This window comes from Agelaius phoeniceus, chromosome 3, assembly GCF_051311805.1.
Source record: "Agelaius phoeniceus isolate bAgePho1 chromosome 3, bAgePho1.hap1, whole genome shotgun sequence".
Classification (NCBI taxonomy): Eukaryota; Metazoa; Chordata; class Aves; order Passeriformes; family Icteridae; genus Agelaius; species Agelaius phoeniceus.
This window is the reverse complement of record NC_135267.1, coordinates 80,840,972-80,857,596: the sequence shown is the minus strand read 5'-3', so window position 1 is coordinate 80,857,596 and position 16,625 is coordinate 80,840,972. Positions and strand designations below refer to the sequence as shown.

General features: G+C 39.5%; 1 protein-coding gene across 3 annotated transcripts in view; it reads right to left on the bottom strand.

Moving 5' to 3' along the window:
* Positions 1-6,852: 6,852 nt before the first annotated feature.
* The window catches only part of RMDN2 (regulator of microtubule dynamics 2), a 46,997-nt gene continuing 37,224 nt past the window's right edge, over positions 6,853-16,625 (bottom strand). For all 3 annotated transcript variants that reach the window (XM_077175718.1, XM_077175719.1, XM_054629799.2), the window contains exon 11: positions 6,853-7,567. In XM_077175718.1, coding sequence (XP_077031833.1) covers positions 7,514-7,567 — 54 coding nt within the window. In that variant the 3' untranslated portion in view covers positions 6,853-7,513. The remainder of the gene's footprint in view (positions 7,568-16,625) is intronic.

Below are 16,625 nucleotides of genomic sequence, written 5' to 3'. Positions count from 1 at the left end.
TGCAATGCAGCTGAACCCAGTCAGCCTGTTTGCCCTCAGTCGGTACCACCGTGGACACACTAAGCACCTGCTTCTGTTCTGCTGCTCACGGTTTGACATAAGAAAAGCTCCTTCATGTAAGTTCTTTCTCTGGCCTGAATTTAAGGATTAAATAACCCCCCAACCATTTAGGGAAGACACGGCACCCCTTTGCTTTCATGTAAGGCCGCCAGCTCATGAAGCGGCTCTCAGCCGGTGCAATCGGCGTCAGCTCCCCTGCGGAGACTGCGGGCGGAGCGCTGCTCGCTGGCAGCAGCTGTCCCCCGCCTCGCACCCACCCGGGCTGGTCCCCGCCTCCCAGCCACCCGGGCTGCCCCTTCCCTCCCAGCCACCCGGGCTGGCCCCCTCCTCGCACCCACCTGGGCTGCCTCAGGGCCCTCCGGGGGATTGTAACTGAGCCCTGTAACCAGTCATGGAAGAAAGGGAACGAACTATCGGTACTTAAAACACATCGTATCCCACAAGCCCGAGCCACAGCAGTGTTTTCACACTGGTGTCCTAGCTCAATTTGGGTGCACGTTTAACAGTAACAAGCTTTTCCCACAGGAAAACGGCAGCTCATAGGCAATGCATTTGAACTGTCTTTTCCGCCTTGTATTTTTCCATATAAATTTAAGTTGATGAACATAAACAAACATGTCTTTTGAATCAAGGAAAGTAGAAAATTATACCATTTTCACTTCAACGTCACTTGCTACGCGCAGCAGTGCCCCACAGCACAAGGGGGTGACAGAGCCCTGGCGCATCCCCCCAGGTCTCGTGGCAGGCCTGAGGGGAGGAAGCTCCGCACAGAAGAAAGCCTTGCATGCAGGTAGTCACAGGCTCAAGATTTAACATGCCTACCCACAGGAGTTACCAAATCCTGTCGATCTTTGGTTAGCTCTCCAAGGGACAACTTCCAGATTTGCTCTTTTAACTTAATGCCGGCCTGTGCCACAATCAGACACGCAGGCTTGTATAACACCCACCATTACAGTCCCCCCCACAAGTATCCCCCACACACTGCTCCTGACATAGCCACGGCAGGGTGAAGCTGGATACCCCACAGGGCACGTACTCACCCCTCCTTCGCCTCCAGCCCAGCAGCCGCCATCCCGCAGGCTCCTGCAGCAGCACAGCTCCCGGGGTAGAGCTGCACATCCCCGAGGGACGCTCAGCCGCTGCTCACCCGCACCAAAAGCGCCGATTCCCCGCTGCCAGGGCCCACCTGAACCCCATCAGGGCTCGCTGTGCTCGTGGCTCGGCCAGGTGTGTGCGCTGCCTCTCTGTCCGCCTGGCTGCTGCTCACCAGCGGGGCACTGGCTCACACAGCTCAGTGCCAGAGTATACACAGAGCTGCACGGGCCTCCCACATGCTCCAAACCAGCCTGGAACCAGCAGAAATGGCTTCATCTTCCCTGACAGCATTTTGGGGGCTGACTGAAAGAGTAAAAGAAGACTAAAAAGTGAAGGTTACTTTACCACTGTCTGCTCTTTGTATTCTCCATGTGTTTTTCTTACATGTTTTATTTCAAACCATCCTCATGGGTGAAAGAAGCCTTGTCAGCCCAATTTTTTCACATGGGCAAATAAGTTGTGGGAGGAAGGAAAAATTCTATGGTGTGCAATAGGCTAGAGTAATCACAAAACTCCCCCTCTAGAGAAAATAAACTCATGACCTTTAGAGAATTCATGTATGGTGGGCAACTAATCAAAAGTATTTCTCAAATGACTGTACAGATCCAGGTCCAGTAGTTTGGGGTTTTTTCTCCCCCCTTGATCTATTGTTCTGAATTTCTCCCATGAGAGCTGAAAATACCTGCCTTTCATTTCCTGAATCAACCTGTTGGGACATGTAGGACTGGCTGTAAAAGGGCATGAAAGCAGTGCACTGCTGAACAAGCTGGATTGAGCACTAGATGTACAGAAGCAATGTCATACAAGGTCATGCAGGTACTTTTAAAAATCTCATCCTGGCACAATGCCTGGGACTCACGGATGTCCAGAGGCTGTGTTGCCATGCTCTCAATGGCACCAAAATGTCACAGGCCAAATCAGTGAAACTATTCTTCAGTAAGAAAAACACTTCTAAAACAAAGAAGATGTCAAATGACTGTGGGACCACACACTCAATTATGATCTTTTGAGCCAGTGTGCACTGTGTGCACTGGTAATTCTTGCTCAGGGATTCATGGTGAAGGCAGCAGGAACACTGTTGTGCTTGGAACTGCCAATACCCATACACTGGTGGTATCAAACCAACACACAATCTAGCACTGCTTTTCTATGAACCACTTGCTGCACTTAGAACTGTTGCATTAGATATATTCTGCTGTTCTAATCTGAAAAACATGTATTTTATTACTGTTTTAAGACTTTACATATTAACTTATAGGGCACTATGTAAGCTGGCCTAACATTTTGCAAAAGAGTAATCCTTAACCCAGAACCACAGTCAGGAGCTTTACAAATGAATTTTCGTTTCTTCATAAATTATTATCTTCCAAGATAAGGAACACACAAGTAAATCACTGAGTCCACTCTGCTGATTTGCCACATTTTTCTGAACAGCAAACAAAAACATTTCTCTCTGGAGAGTGAAATCTCAACAGCCACGTTGGTTACCTTTATCCATGAATCAGAAACCTGACCTTAGTTTGGAAAAAGCACATCCATATTCATATCCTTAACACATGTTTAGGTTACAATATTCCCTGTAAATATTGTGTGGCTCTATTTTCAGCTTATACACGTAGGCAATTCAAACCAGCTCATAATTAATCTTAATAAACAAAACACATGAAGAGTGGACAGACTGTGTTTGCGTGTGTGTAACTTGGGTATGTAGCTAAGGAGCTTAACCCCACAGTCACATCATGGGTCAGCAGCACTACCAAGCACAGAGCTCAGATTGTTCATATTCAAGTTTGCACTGGATCCCACAGATACTTCTAGAGTAATTGGTTGTTTATTTAAATGAGTAAAATATTTCCTAAAAAAAAAAAAATTATTAATGTTTCACATTCTTAGTTCCAGTGCTTCATTTCCCAGCATCACACATGCATGGGTTACACAAACATAGACGGGGCCAGAAAAGCTTACTTCTTTTTGTATTGTCAAGACAGTTTGATTTGTTTCTTCTCCAAGGAACTTGGAAGCCTGTGAGAAGGAAAAGTGCTGGAAAATAAGAATATAACCTTATATGCAGAAGGAAAACAGAGCAAATAATAATGTGGCCTTTCAGAGTCACTCCTTCTTGAGTTTGCACTGGATGAATGCTGCAATACAATTTCATCATATTACCACAAGATTTTCTGATTTGGAGTAGGTATAATGTACTACTGTGCCCACTGAAAAAAACACCACAAGACTAGCCTCCAGAATGTCCAGGAAAATTCCAGAAAACCCACCAATCTTGCTCAATTCATAATAACTCACTACAGTTCTAGGTACTTCAAGCAGAATGTGATCAGGTAGTAATGGCTGAAGGTAAGTAGATCCAAATAAGCTGCTATGTTTGGGTTCAACATGGCTGGATCTCTGGGTAGCCATTCCTTCATTGCATTTATTTTGTTGTTGCTTTGGTTTCAGTGTTGCTTTTTGCTTTTGGGGGTAGTTTGTTTGGTTGGCTTTTTAGTTTTTTAGTAGACTTTTACTACTATAATAACAGAGTTTTAGGCATGGATTTATGTGAGGGTTTTTTTTTTTTAACTTGAACTGGACATAGAACTTGTCACTTTCTTTTCTAGATCATCAGCTACTCTCACCACTAGTGGACAGCTTTCTAACTGATTGCAGAAGTCAGTGTATTGATATTACTACACAGAAATGCACAGCTCACCATGACTCAGCAGAAGGAAACACAGTGCTCTAAACAAAGTAGTATGAGAGAGTGTATCTGTTACCATTTCCACAATTGCCTGTGCCATTGCGACCAAAAAATGTATTACATGCTTTGTGTGTTGTGAGGGACAACTGCAAAGGGATTAGGCTTCAGTGACAGAAGCCTTAGCCTCACCACAAGAAATAAAACTTACCTCAGTTATCACAGATGGCAGAACTAGTAGTTTTAACTGTACCGAAGCACATAAATCCTGGTACCAGGTCAAGGCCCCCTGAGCTCACTTTTTTTCAAGTATGTAAAGAGACATATTACACAGAGGATTTACAGTGTATGTACTGGAGCAGAGACCAAACAAGAGATGCCACAGCAGAAGAACTGAAGGAGGTACCATGGCTTCAGGAAGCCTGCAGCCCTATCTGCTCCACATGGCCTCAAACCCGCAGGGGGTTAATACAGAATCACAGACTCTAGCTCCTCCACAGAGACAAAACTACGGAAGTGACTGTCTGCTTGTGGATATTTTAAACAAAAAAGAAAACATATGGCCTCTGGAGCTATGCTTGCTTTTTCTCCAGCTGGTATGACACAGAGAACAGATAGCCTGGGCCTACAACTAAATGCAAAAGCTTTATTCCAAGGAGCAATCTAGGGAACGTGCTTCAATTTTAAAAGTTCTCCGATTAGCAAATCAGAGACAAAAAAATTGAGAATGCTCATGTATACTAATTAGCAAAAACTTTTAAAAGCACAAAATTCTTAGCTGTTTCTTACCTGTGTGACTAATATTTCTGCAAACTACTAAAGACAATTTAGAATTAAATAAGCCCAGCATTTCTCTCACAGATATTAATTTGTAATTCTACACATACATTAGTAATGAGCAAAAATTAAAACTGAATAATGGGCTTAATTCAGAAGGCTGAAAAGAAAGATCAGTAATTTCATTTATAAAATCATAAATTTCTTTTAAAATGTAACCATGTGGATTAAAACCACAGTTATAATAAACAGTCAACAGCAGTCATGATGCACATCTTTAAATTCAAGTCGTGAAACATGCTGATAAATACTTCAGAGCACAAACTCATTTGGTAGTCTGGGCCCAAAGCTGAGCCAGTGTGTGCAGACCCAGCCCACCGACTTCTCTACCCCTGCAGGAGTGCCTGCAGCTCATAGGGAGCTGGAGTTGTGCACTGCCCAGGGACAGCAAGGCCAGGAGGGATATCAAGAAGTCATCTAGTCCAACCTCTGCCAGAGGATGAACGTGCCTTAAACACTGCCTATGTATGAAATCTGATTTAACTTTTATACTAAAACTTAAGTAAATGATTTTATAATGTTCTCAGGAAATGTATTGCAGGGCTTTGCAAAGTTACCATCAGGATCATTTTCTCCTAATGCCTAATCTGAAGGCAGGCAATTACCTCTTGCCCTATGAATAGGGAATTTGGAGAACAAGCTTTGGGGTTCTTTTTTTACTGTCTTGTCTGCAAAAGCTTTTTACAAATGTGAATACTCCTTTAGTCCTTGCTCCTGCAGACTAAACACACCAAATTCTTTCATGTTTTACACGCAAAATAATGTTGTCTAGCACTCTCATCTTTCTTGTCTCTCTCTCTTCACTGGACTCCTTCCAGTTAGACCCCAACCTCCCTCAAGTGTGGTGCCTGAAACCAGATACAGTACACCAGCTCAGACCTCATTAGCACTTATTAGGCCTAATTAGAGTAAAAGGTTATTTCATGTGAATTTAATGGGGAATGTTTATTTATTCAGTCTAGTATGAAATTTGCTTTTTCACAAAAACATAACATTATTGACCCATGATTAACTTGCCACTCACTGGAATCTGCATGTCCTTTTCCATAGAATTACAACTGGCCTGGTCTCCTCCAATCTCTTTCTGTTAATTACTTCTATTCAAGACTTTATATTTGCCCTCAATGAAGTAAATCCTAATTATGTCATGTAATTTCAGTAATTAATGTAAGTAACTTCTTGTTCTAATCTATTTTTCCAATGCACTTTCAGCTTTTATCAGCAATAATTACTTGTAAATGAAGTATCTATTGCACAATCCAACTTATTTTATAAAGTATACAAATTAGCATAAAAATTATTTCAGGAAAGGCCTCCTTATTACATCTTCCTAGGTGACAGTGAGTTGTTAACAACCCCAAGTACAAATCACTCTTGTAGATTCTTTTAAACTATGCTTCCTGCACTGTCTACGAAAACATCAAAAGCAGACTTTACCAAGAGCCCCTTACCAAAATCATGATGTGTCACCTTTCCAGCTTCCCCATTCACAAGCCAATTACTCTGTGTGAATCACAAGACTGTCACAGAAGGAAGTGTTAGGATTAATCTTTCATTTTCCCTCTTCTCTGAGGTTATGTATGGAAAAAAAATAACTCTTGAAATGAGGACATATAGAAACTATTTTTCCCACAGGATGAACATTCAAAAAAAAAAAAAAGCATATTTCAATTTGTGAAGATCTCCCCATCTTTGCTATAAAGTGGTCCACATTATCTTACACATCAAATTGATCAAGGGAACATATAGTTGTCCCTACTCAATTCAATGTTCTTTAACAGAAATGCCAACTTCTTCAAGGTAGACTCCCTGCATCTAGATTAAGAACCTGAATTAAAAGCCAATCACAACTGGCCTCTCTTCTTCTACAGACTCTGGTGTACCCTGGATCAGTCCAGTGGTGAATGGAAATTCTTTCCCTATCTGCTACATTTTATTGAAAACACTGCTGTCCAACACACTCAGAAGTAGTAGGTCTTTAGTAGTCTATTTTTATGTACAGGTTATGTCATATAGATGATATAAAAGGTTAGTGATGGACACATGCTAGACTAGGTTCTTCAAAGACACTCTGATGAAACCACATTAGGCAACTCTTCAAAGACAGAGAGCCAGACTTCACAAACTTGATGGAGATCCTGATACAAATCCATTAAATATCAGAGCTGTAATAGATTATTCTAAACCACTTTATTTAATTGGTCTTATCTTTCATATTGTTCTTGATGTTACAAATAAATTATAATATTTAATTTATAAAATTTTCACATTTCTTTGTAAAACCAACAATAGGTTTAAAGTAAAAAGAGCTTTGTTGCAGCAACAGCTTTGTTTAACTTCAACAAGATTGTAATATTTTAAGAGTAGAGAAATGTGTAAACATAAATAGTAATGATTTTCTTCTGTACACATCCGTGTAAATTAGTTGATATAAATATAATTTACTACAGAAACATTTTTTTATTTGTTTATGCTACACACAGTTCTATGCTGGCATCATGTACTAGTTGATTCATCTTTCAAAGAGCGAGATTTATTCCTTTTGCATTCAAACCCCCAGTAAGTCCATTGCCAGCAGTGGACTTCATGTTCAGAGAATCAGACTCACAGTGTCAGAAATCTAAAATTAAACTTCAGTACAAGATTATAAATAATCAAAAATGAATGTATTATTTTAATACCATAATTGCCAGACACTTAAAGGCCACGATCCAAGCCAACCAAAATCAATGACTGTTTTTCCATTGACTTAGCTGAAATTTACCCGCAGTTTCCAGTCGCATTTTAGTTTTACAATTTTATTACAGCATGAAGAGTTAAAAGTACGTAGTATCAGAGCTTCAGCGTAAGAAGTAAAGCCTCTAAGTCTTTCTGGGCCTCTTTATCCTGAAAGAAACAGACAACCATGCATCAATTTAGAGAGGATAAATCCCTTCATTTGCCTAATACGTGCCTATCCACATTTCTTTACTAACAACAGACATAACACACAACTGCAACAGCCACAAAATGTAAAGACTGCATAGTAAGTTAATTTATCAGTGAATACAAAAATAAAGTTTGAAGTGAAAACAAGAGCCAGATGGCGGCCCTCCCTTTACAGCTCTGTTAAAGCACTTAAAATGTTAGCCCACAAATAGCCTTCTCAGCAGACCAGTAAGCCCTTCAGCCTGGGATATAATTTTTATTGGTGTACTTTGCACAAAGTATTGCCTTGCCTTATACCTGATGTAATCTCGCATCCCGACCACATGCAGTTTCTCTAAAGATGTTCTGTGATGTTTGCTAACGATTTATTATGCAACTAAGAAGAAAACATTGGGAAATGTAACTAATGACATAGATTAGATTGTGGGTTCAGAGCATACAGCCATACCTACCTGTAACAGCCACCATGGGCTAACTCCACCCTCAGTAGCTTCCAGACTGGGCTTTGCCTATGCTACTGGGCTCATGGCAGACCCAAGGTGGGAGCAAGTGCCAGGTGACCTGCTGTGCTCAGAGCCAACACTACACTGCACTCCTAGGGCAGCAGGAAAAGGCTCCTTTTAGGCCAATGCTCAGAGCCAACACTACACTGTACTCCTTGGGCAGCAGGAGAAAGCAGGAAAAGGCTCCTTTTAGGCCCAAATGTTTTAAGTGCACAGCTTGCAAGGGGCTTCAAACCTAAGCCAGGCCTAAGACTGTCTCACAGGTACCCACTGACATATGTTTTGGGTATTCCATGTATAATCTGCTTGGAAAGGGGGACATGCATATGAGCATGTAACCACAGTACAAAAACTCCATTATTCTACTTGTTTTTAAGTGTCCCCTGGATATAATCTGTTTCCTTTAGCTGCTGTTGCTGTGAAACTTCTAGCTTGAAAAATGCACCTTGGTTTAAAAAACACATTTCTAAAATGTCACCACCTCATGCCTGAAGGCTCATAAGGGTCTAAACACCCAACACATGCACCTATGGATATTTACCAGTGCAAGTGAAAAGTGCCTGCACATCACAGATTTTGTGTAAGTATTTCTAATGACAGGGTCCAGTAATGATAATGCCATGGGATATTCTGAAGGAAAATACTGTAGATAGTCAGTGAAGTAATCACTAGATTTCAGGATCACTTCATTACTCAATCAACCAAAGAGCTGGAACAAAATACAGAACATTTTAGAATGTATTTCATGGGTGAAGAAATTCCTGCTTCTCTTTATTTTGGTTAGTTGTCTATAATGTCATGGAGGAACAGAGAAGAATATTGAGATGATAGAAACCATATGCCAGACATGTCAAACTACATCATATTATTGGTCTGGATTAAGGCATTAATACATTAGCTGGACACTTCTCTTGGAGTTACTGCCTTACTCCTACTGGCAACAATAGGCTAAACTATCTGCCTAATCATTTATCAGAGGCCTTTAAAGGCACACACTGCAAAGCTAGTAAGCTCTTGCCAAAATACTCTAACAGAAGGAAATGTCATGCAGCATTGAGCAGCCCTTAAACTCCACATCACTACAGGCTGTCTGGAGTACCATGCCGTCCATCGCTTTCAACAAAAATTGAAAACCTCAAAATTTTCCCTTAATTCAGGGAAAACAGACTCTTTTCTGTACTGACCGTGGTCAACTTGTGAAAATGATTCTAAACTCCATTAAATAAAAAAGTAAAAAGCCAGATATTGTCCCATGCTAGTAAGAAATGGAAAAGCTTAATTGTATCTGGTTGTACTCTTATGATACTTTTCTAAGTTGAAAATTATAAAGGTGCAGGTTTTCTCATATCTGAATAGTGTTCAGCATTTCATGAGTTGATGGGATTCTCTACTCATTTTGCAGGATACAGCATTTTAAAAATATATCTCCAAACAACTTTGGATAATTGTCTCTTTAGAAGTAAAGGATTTTATTGGGCAATGAGCTTTACAAGTTGCAAAGGTCCAGAAAACATTGGGCAATCTTCCCTGAATCTTCCTCTGGGCTTAGGAAAAAGAATGGAACAAAACCCAAGATTGTTCTGAGAACTGTCTGGAGAAGAAACTGCAAACGTGCAAAGCATTCTACCTCTGGTTTGCCAGTTCTAAACAGGCAAATATCAGTTAAAGCAGGAATTACTGTTGCAAACTGCTTGACGGGTTGCATTAAAGCCAGCAGCTTCCGGTCAATAACAACTCGTATGGCAAAAGCATTGAAAAAAATCAGTAATGGCATTAAAAACAGAGCTAAGAATGGTCAGTGAAGGGAATATTATGTCACCTTTGGAGAGACTCCTTCCAGACCAAGAGGTGTGTCATGCTAAAAGGAGAGAGAAGCCACAACTCTGTTCAGTGTACTAGTTTCTGGTTTTAGGGTGAAAACTTCATTATTGCCCAAAGCTTTGCTGCTAATGCTAATGGAAAGAAAAAGCCATAAATCCTGTCCTGGGTCAACTCTCTTCCTTGTTGATTTCTGGGTCTGTGGCTTTCTGAAAATGAACAATAAGGTCAGCCTTTTTTTTTCTTTCTTTTTTTTTTTTTCCCAGACAGCAGGGTTTCTCTTTAGAGTGTGGCAAGCAGAAGAAGAGGTGCAAGTTGTAGGAGGAATGCAACGTACTTGAGTCAATCCCATTTGTTCACCCTGAGGCTTAGTTCAGCACTGACTAAATACACAACCATTTTCAACCTTGTCTTTCTACTGTCAAGGCTTACATTTATTAAACACTCCTTATATCATTTTCAGAGTTGAATATGAGTTCAAAATGTTCTGCAAACTGCTACACAAAATGTATTCAAATTACAGGGTCAGGGACCGTATTTTGCCTTATTTTGTTGCTTTACTTTTATGTTTCATCATTCACAGGGGATATGCACAGGAAAAAAAGACCTGGGAGGCCAGGGACTGAACAAGGGGAGAGAGGGAGTTGAAAACAAGAGCAAGAAGGAAGAGAGAGCTGGTGGGAAAAAGGGAATGTAGGCTTAACTGGAAGTAGTCCACATTTTGACAGTTCATTTTTGCTGAAAAAAATTTACTGATACATATACATGGAGAATTACACATATAAGTATGAATGTAAAAATTAAATGGTAATTAAAGCCAAGAAAGAAAGATAATGATTTTACCTTCCATCTCTGTTAATTATTTCCTTATGTGCTAATACACTCAACCCAGGCACTGCACATGTGTGCACTTGTTGACAAAGTCCCAAGTGTCAGCAGAGAACGATACAGCCCCATGACCACAACCAAAATGGTTACACCAGCCAACGAAAACATAATTGTGTGCAACCACTGCCAAATCCCAAGCTGACATGCATCCTGTAGGGTTTCACTGAAGTCAGCAGGGCAGCATGGTATATTAAATGAGCTGGGCTGCAAGGGTGGTCCAAAGCTGTACTCTGATATGCAGTAACAGCAATGAGGTGCTGAGAGACACTCCTGCTTTGGGGTACAGCTGTATCATTCCCTCACAGCTCCAGCAGAAATCCTGGACTAGCAGAAGAGACTCCCAAGTATGCACAAGGGTTGATAGAGAGCAATAGCTCTTGTGGACAGTACAAATCATGCAAAGCTAAATGCTATCCTATCCCTTCCTGGTTTCCTGACAGACTCTCACAGATGGTGTGACTGTAGTGTGCACTAACAATTGTATAGTACCATGAGTTTTCTCCTTTGATATTGCCACACACCAATGCAATCACCCATGTGATTCTCCTTCTTCTACATGACTGCTGTATGCCACAATCTGGTGTATTCTACGTTCTTTCATATTACCACTATCTTCTCTGGGGATTAACCATAACTTTTCAAGGCTTTTAGGATCAAGGCAATCACAGCTTTAAAATATGCAGCTGTCAATAAGTACAGATTTTTGGATATTACTTCAAGTAGAGGGGAAAATACCCTTTCTCACCCAGAAGAATATGAAAATGAGCTCATTCAAGGACTACTGTTGAAAAATTACAAACCAGCAGAATACAATTCAGAATAGTTAGTAGACATGTAAAATTTTAATTGGCTAGTTCCTTCCTGACTTGAAAGACTACATTTCACCTATGATCTGTTTTTCTTTTACTACTGTATACAATATGGAGCTTTTGGTGTTCAAGACATTCTCCTCTTTCTGTCTGCCTCTCCCATGATGGGACCTACAGCTTTTCTTTCTGCACAGTCATTGCTGAAACAGCCTGAAGACAATCAGACCCAGTTAAAGCCCTCTCAGAAAGGTGCCTGTCAAGGCTTTCCTTCACCCTGCATATTGCCTCTAAGACAATGTATTTCAAAATCCCAGGAGTCTGACTTGGCCCAGCTACTCTACAAAAATTCAGAATGGGATTTTGCCAATCTGTTTTGTAATCCTGGAGTGTACCACTACCTCAGCGAATACTTCTTCCATTCTGTCCCTGCATCATGAGAATGCCAGTGGAAGAGACACACTCCATACTTTGGGGAACTGGCTGCTGACCAGTCTTGCTGGACTAAGAACTATGCTAAAACTGTGTTAGCTTTGATAGGATGTTGAAATGAATACTGTGTGACAGTCAGTTTCATCATAAATATAATAAGCTTGGTATTTATCAGGATAAACTTCATCCTTATGTATGAAACTGTGACACCACAAAAAATATCTTCACTTTTCGGAATCATTTTCAGAGGGAGAGAAGAAATAAGTACACAATGCAAACAAAGCTTTTTTCAAGGACTTCAAAAACATGCAGATAGAAAATTGATCTGATCACTAAGATAGAGAAAAATAGACTATTCTTTTAAGTACAAAATAATGTAAAATATGGGCAGTCTCAAATTATTTTAGCAACTCTTTACCAAATGTCTCACTTCCCCTAGAATTTTAGTTTGAAGTTTGACTTCTTTATCATGAGTTTTTAAAAAGTGTATTCCCTGCACTTGAAGCAGTCACATCCATTGTATACAAACCCACTAATTACAGAATAGTTTTTTTAAGCACACTCAAAAAATATTTTAGCTTTGAGTTGGTGGTAGCTATTAGGAAATTCTTGTTCAACTCCACAAACAGTACTAGCAGGAAAACAATAGCCTAGCATTCAAAATGAACACAAATCAGAACACTTCCATTATTTTTCAATTGAAACATCATTGATTTTTGCTGGCCATTTGGAGGACAAATATGCAAAAAATCTAAAGCAACAAATATTCACTGAAAAGCATGACATTTTGTATTGAGCTGAAGATATGAAGAAAATATTCTGGTTGATGAGAAAACAAAAACACTTTATAAGGTTAGTTGAAATTACGCCGTTTCAATTGGTAGTTTTTTTCAAAAACAAGTCATAATTTGTAACCTTCACTTTAAAAGCAAGGGTAAATTACTTTTTTCTCCTCAAAATCTTACTCAGAAGGACAAATTACAATAGCAGCTTCAAATAAGATCTGTTGGAAATATCACAACAAGGTCTGCTCATATGACCAATCTATGGCTGCTGGAGTGGTATTTCTTGGAAAAACTTGAAAATACAGATAGAGAAATGGTCTGTTGGAATGGAACAGTGATGGGTGCTGAAATTTATACTCTGACCTCTCTTCCATCCCTCTGCAAATCCCACTTTTTTCCTTATAGACAATATTAAAAATGAAATTAACAGCCAAGGAAATCAATTATGGTGTTGTACAAAAAAGTGTAAGAAAACTGTATGAGTTCTCCTCAGCAGCTGCATTCTTGTGTAAAAATTCAGCCATTGTTGCTGCCTATTATTACATTTATCACCTCCTCCACACAAGTTTCAGATGTCACTGAGGCTGAAGGCAAAGTCTTTAACAAGTCTCTGCTTCCTGCTATTCTACACTTGTAAGAAGTGAATGTCATAATCATGAATTTCTGTAAGATCTAAATCTCTCTTCTTTGTTAATTTCAACTCTGAATTGCTATCATTTCTAATTCCTGGGAAGGACAGAGTGCACAAAATCACCAATAATTTTGTAAAACACTTTCTTATCTTTAGGGAAGTTTTAATCTACATTTTAAGTAAGACTTTCAGCAACTCAGTGCAAATAGATTTCCTTTGCATTTTTCCTGCTTTCCTGTCTTCATCTCTTCCAAGACTACACCTTTTGTAATGCAACTGCTGCTTTTGAGATTAATTTAAAAAAAAAAATGTAATAGAGACCAGAACCTTGAAATTTTAATCTCTTTCTCTGCTAGGCTGTTAACTCCTTTGTGGTGAGCTTACTGGTCCTACAAGCACAGAATTCATTGTCGTGCTCATGCTTGTCTCCAGACACAAGAAAAAACAGTTCAGTGACTATTATACTTTATAATTCGGCATTGAGACTTGAAATTCTAAGAGTTCCAGTCTTGAAAACTTCCAACAATCTTTATTATAAACAAGAAATTAGGGTCTTATTCCCCTTACAAGCAAAGGACCACGTGTTTAACCATACACACACACACACCCCCTAACCTGTTCTGTCTTTCTGTATGCAAGACAGACATTCATGATTTCAAAATTAAATTACATTTTGTCTTCAAATTAAAAAAGTAATTTTGTTCCACCACAATAGTCCACCACATCTGGTTTCAAGAGTCCTTCACACAGTCCCAGTCAGCAAGGCTCTGAGCACACTACAAAGTAATGAGTCTCAGTAAGGGTAATGCAACATCCTCTAGATGAACAGAGCAGCTGTTAAGCACTTAACAATAACTCACAGCAGCCCTGAACATTGGGATCTCTTTTACTGAAGGGCAAATGTTTCCCAGGACCCTGAGGTTATCCACCTGGGTAGCAACCAGAGAAAAACTGAACAATTAAATGTCCCATGCACCTCCAGCAGTGAAGTACCACTCTACACTATTTATGGCCAAGGAAGGACTGTATGATTCATTGGAGGCTTTTTGTTTAGAAAGGATAGAGAAAGGTCTTTAAAGTTGCACTGTAATATCAGCTATGTTTTTCCAGATGTAATTTGAACCAAATCTCACATATTTCCTTTTAAAATAAAAAGAATCCATAGACTGATAAGTTAAAAATGTGCCAAATTACTTTTAAAAACTGTCCTGTTTTTACAAATCCTCCTGTAACTCTTAATTTACAGGACTCACTCAATCAGAACTTGTTTCTTTTTTTATAATTTCTGTGTGTCCTTTTTAAGATTCAGAATAGGTTTGAAACAGGCCATTTGATTTTTTTTTTCCTTTAACAAGAATTAACTATGTTTGGAAGCCCCTTTACCCCTTGAATTAAAACAAACTCTGTAAATGGTAAAACAGAGGCACAGAAGTGATATCTGGATGTGACATAACATTCAAGACAAAAATAATATCACTTAACTTGAAATATCATGTGAAATGAATCCTAGAAAAAGTGTCAAAGAAGTGTCCTGAATTACAGCAGCTGAGAATTTGACTTGAGGATTAAAATGAGCTATGGGCTAGTTTACTGATGCCAAGCACCTCTGGTTCCCAGAAGGCACTGGAAACTGTGGATGCTCAGAAGCAATAAAAAGTAAACCACTGTCTATGATAATTTTTCTGCAGGATGATTTTTATCATGAAATACTATACATTTCCTCAACATGGCACCTTTCCAGAAACTTTGTCTCTCAGCCTGCTCCTGATTTTATGCCTTTATACAAATACATGTTTCTCACTAGAATCCAACATTTAAAAACAATAAAGGAGTTCCCCTGCTAGAAGAAAGAGAAAATTCATATGAGAAACTATGATTACACTTGGGAATGATGGGTTTCACATGACTGTGACAAAATACCACACTGCTGACAACCCTGAGATCCTGAGCTGTGGCAAATGGAAAGAAATCCTCACACTGCTGCTGACCTGTGCTTTTTTTTAGACCATGAGACCCAACTTCTACAGGGCTGCAGTCAATTCAGGCAATAATAAAGTGCATATTAGCATCTGTTTATTACTCTCTCCCCAATGCCTCTTCAGTCTTATTACAGTCTCTCTCCCCTCTTAAACTAATCTCACTAAATGTTATTCCTACATACAGCTCCAAGCCCTGAACCACTTCACTTCCAACACATTTTCCCAAAAATCAGTAACAGTCTTTCTGTAACACAATAACCAAAACAACATGTAATATTCAAATTCAGATGGGATTTGAGGTAACAGCCAGCAACAGCAGAGTTCGTGTTCCAGATCTCCATTTCACAGTAATTTCTTTCAGCATGCACTTGGTTTTTTTACCCTGTGCTGAGTGCTTGGTTGTTTTTTTTTAAATTGAATTACATACTACTGCCCTAATGCCATATTCTTCTGGACTCTTTTTTCCTAAATCTAACTCAAAAACATCACAAGTAAACAAGACAAAGGAGATTAATCTGTGATATCTACAGAATTTTTCAAAATAGGAGAGGTCAAATCATCTTGTCCTCTTTAGATGGACAAAAGATTTTTGGGGGCCATTTGATGCTCACTCTTCTGATTACACAAATCAGCGTAATTCTTGTTCTCATCACCACCCTGGTTGTCAGAATATATATCCCTTGGACACCTATCTCTCAGACTCATTTTGAATTCCTGCTCTCACCTCAGGGTTCCTTTTCCTTCTCAGGTCTGCTGATACTTCACAAATGTGATGGGATATTAAACAGATAATTTATAGCAGCCTTTCCTATGTTCTGTAATAGGCAAGCTGAAGGTATATTTTAACAGTAAGTAAAGAATAAAGAGAATTAAATCATTGTTAATGTCATATCAGTATCAATACATATTTAAAGAAACACTGAACTTAAGCAATGATTACTTAATTTATGATTGGTACATACTATGACTGGGGCCAAAAATCAGGCCACCCAGGAGCAGCGGCTGGTGAGGCATGCAGGGGTCTTTCTTCCCAGCAGGAACACTTGACATAAACATGTTAGTGCTCCACACACAGCATTTATTGTCAATCAAGTTAAAGAGTTATTTAATGGTCTTTTTCCTTAACTTCAAAGAATTAAATGGGGTGGGGCCAATTCCTCTCAGGAATCACCTC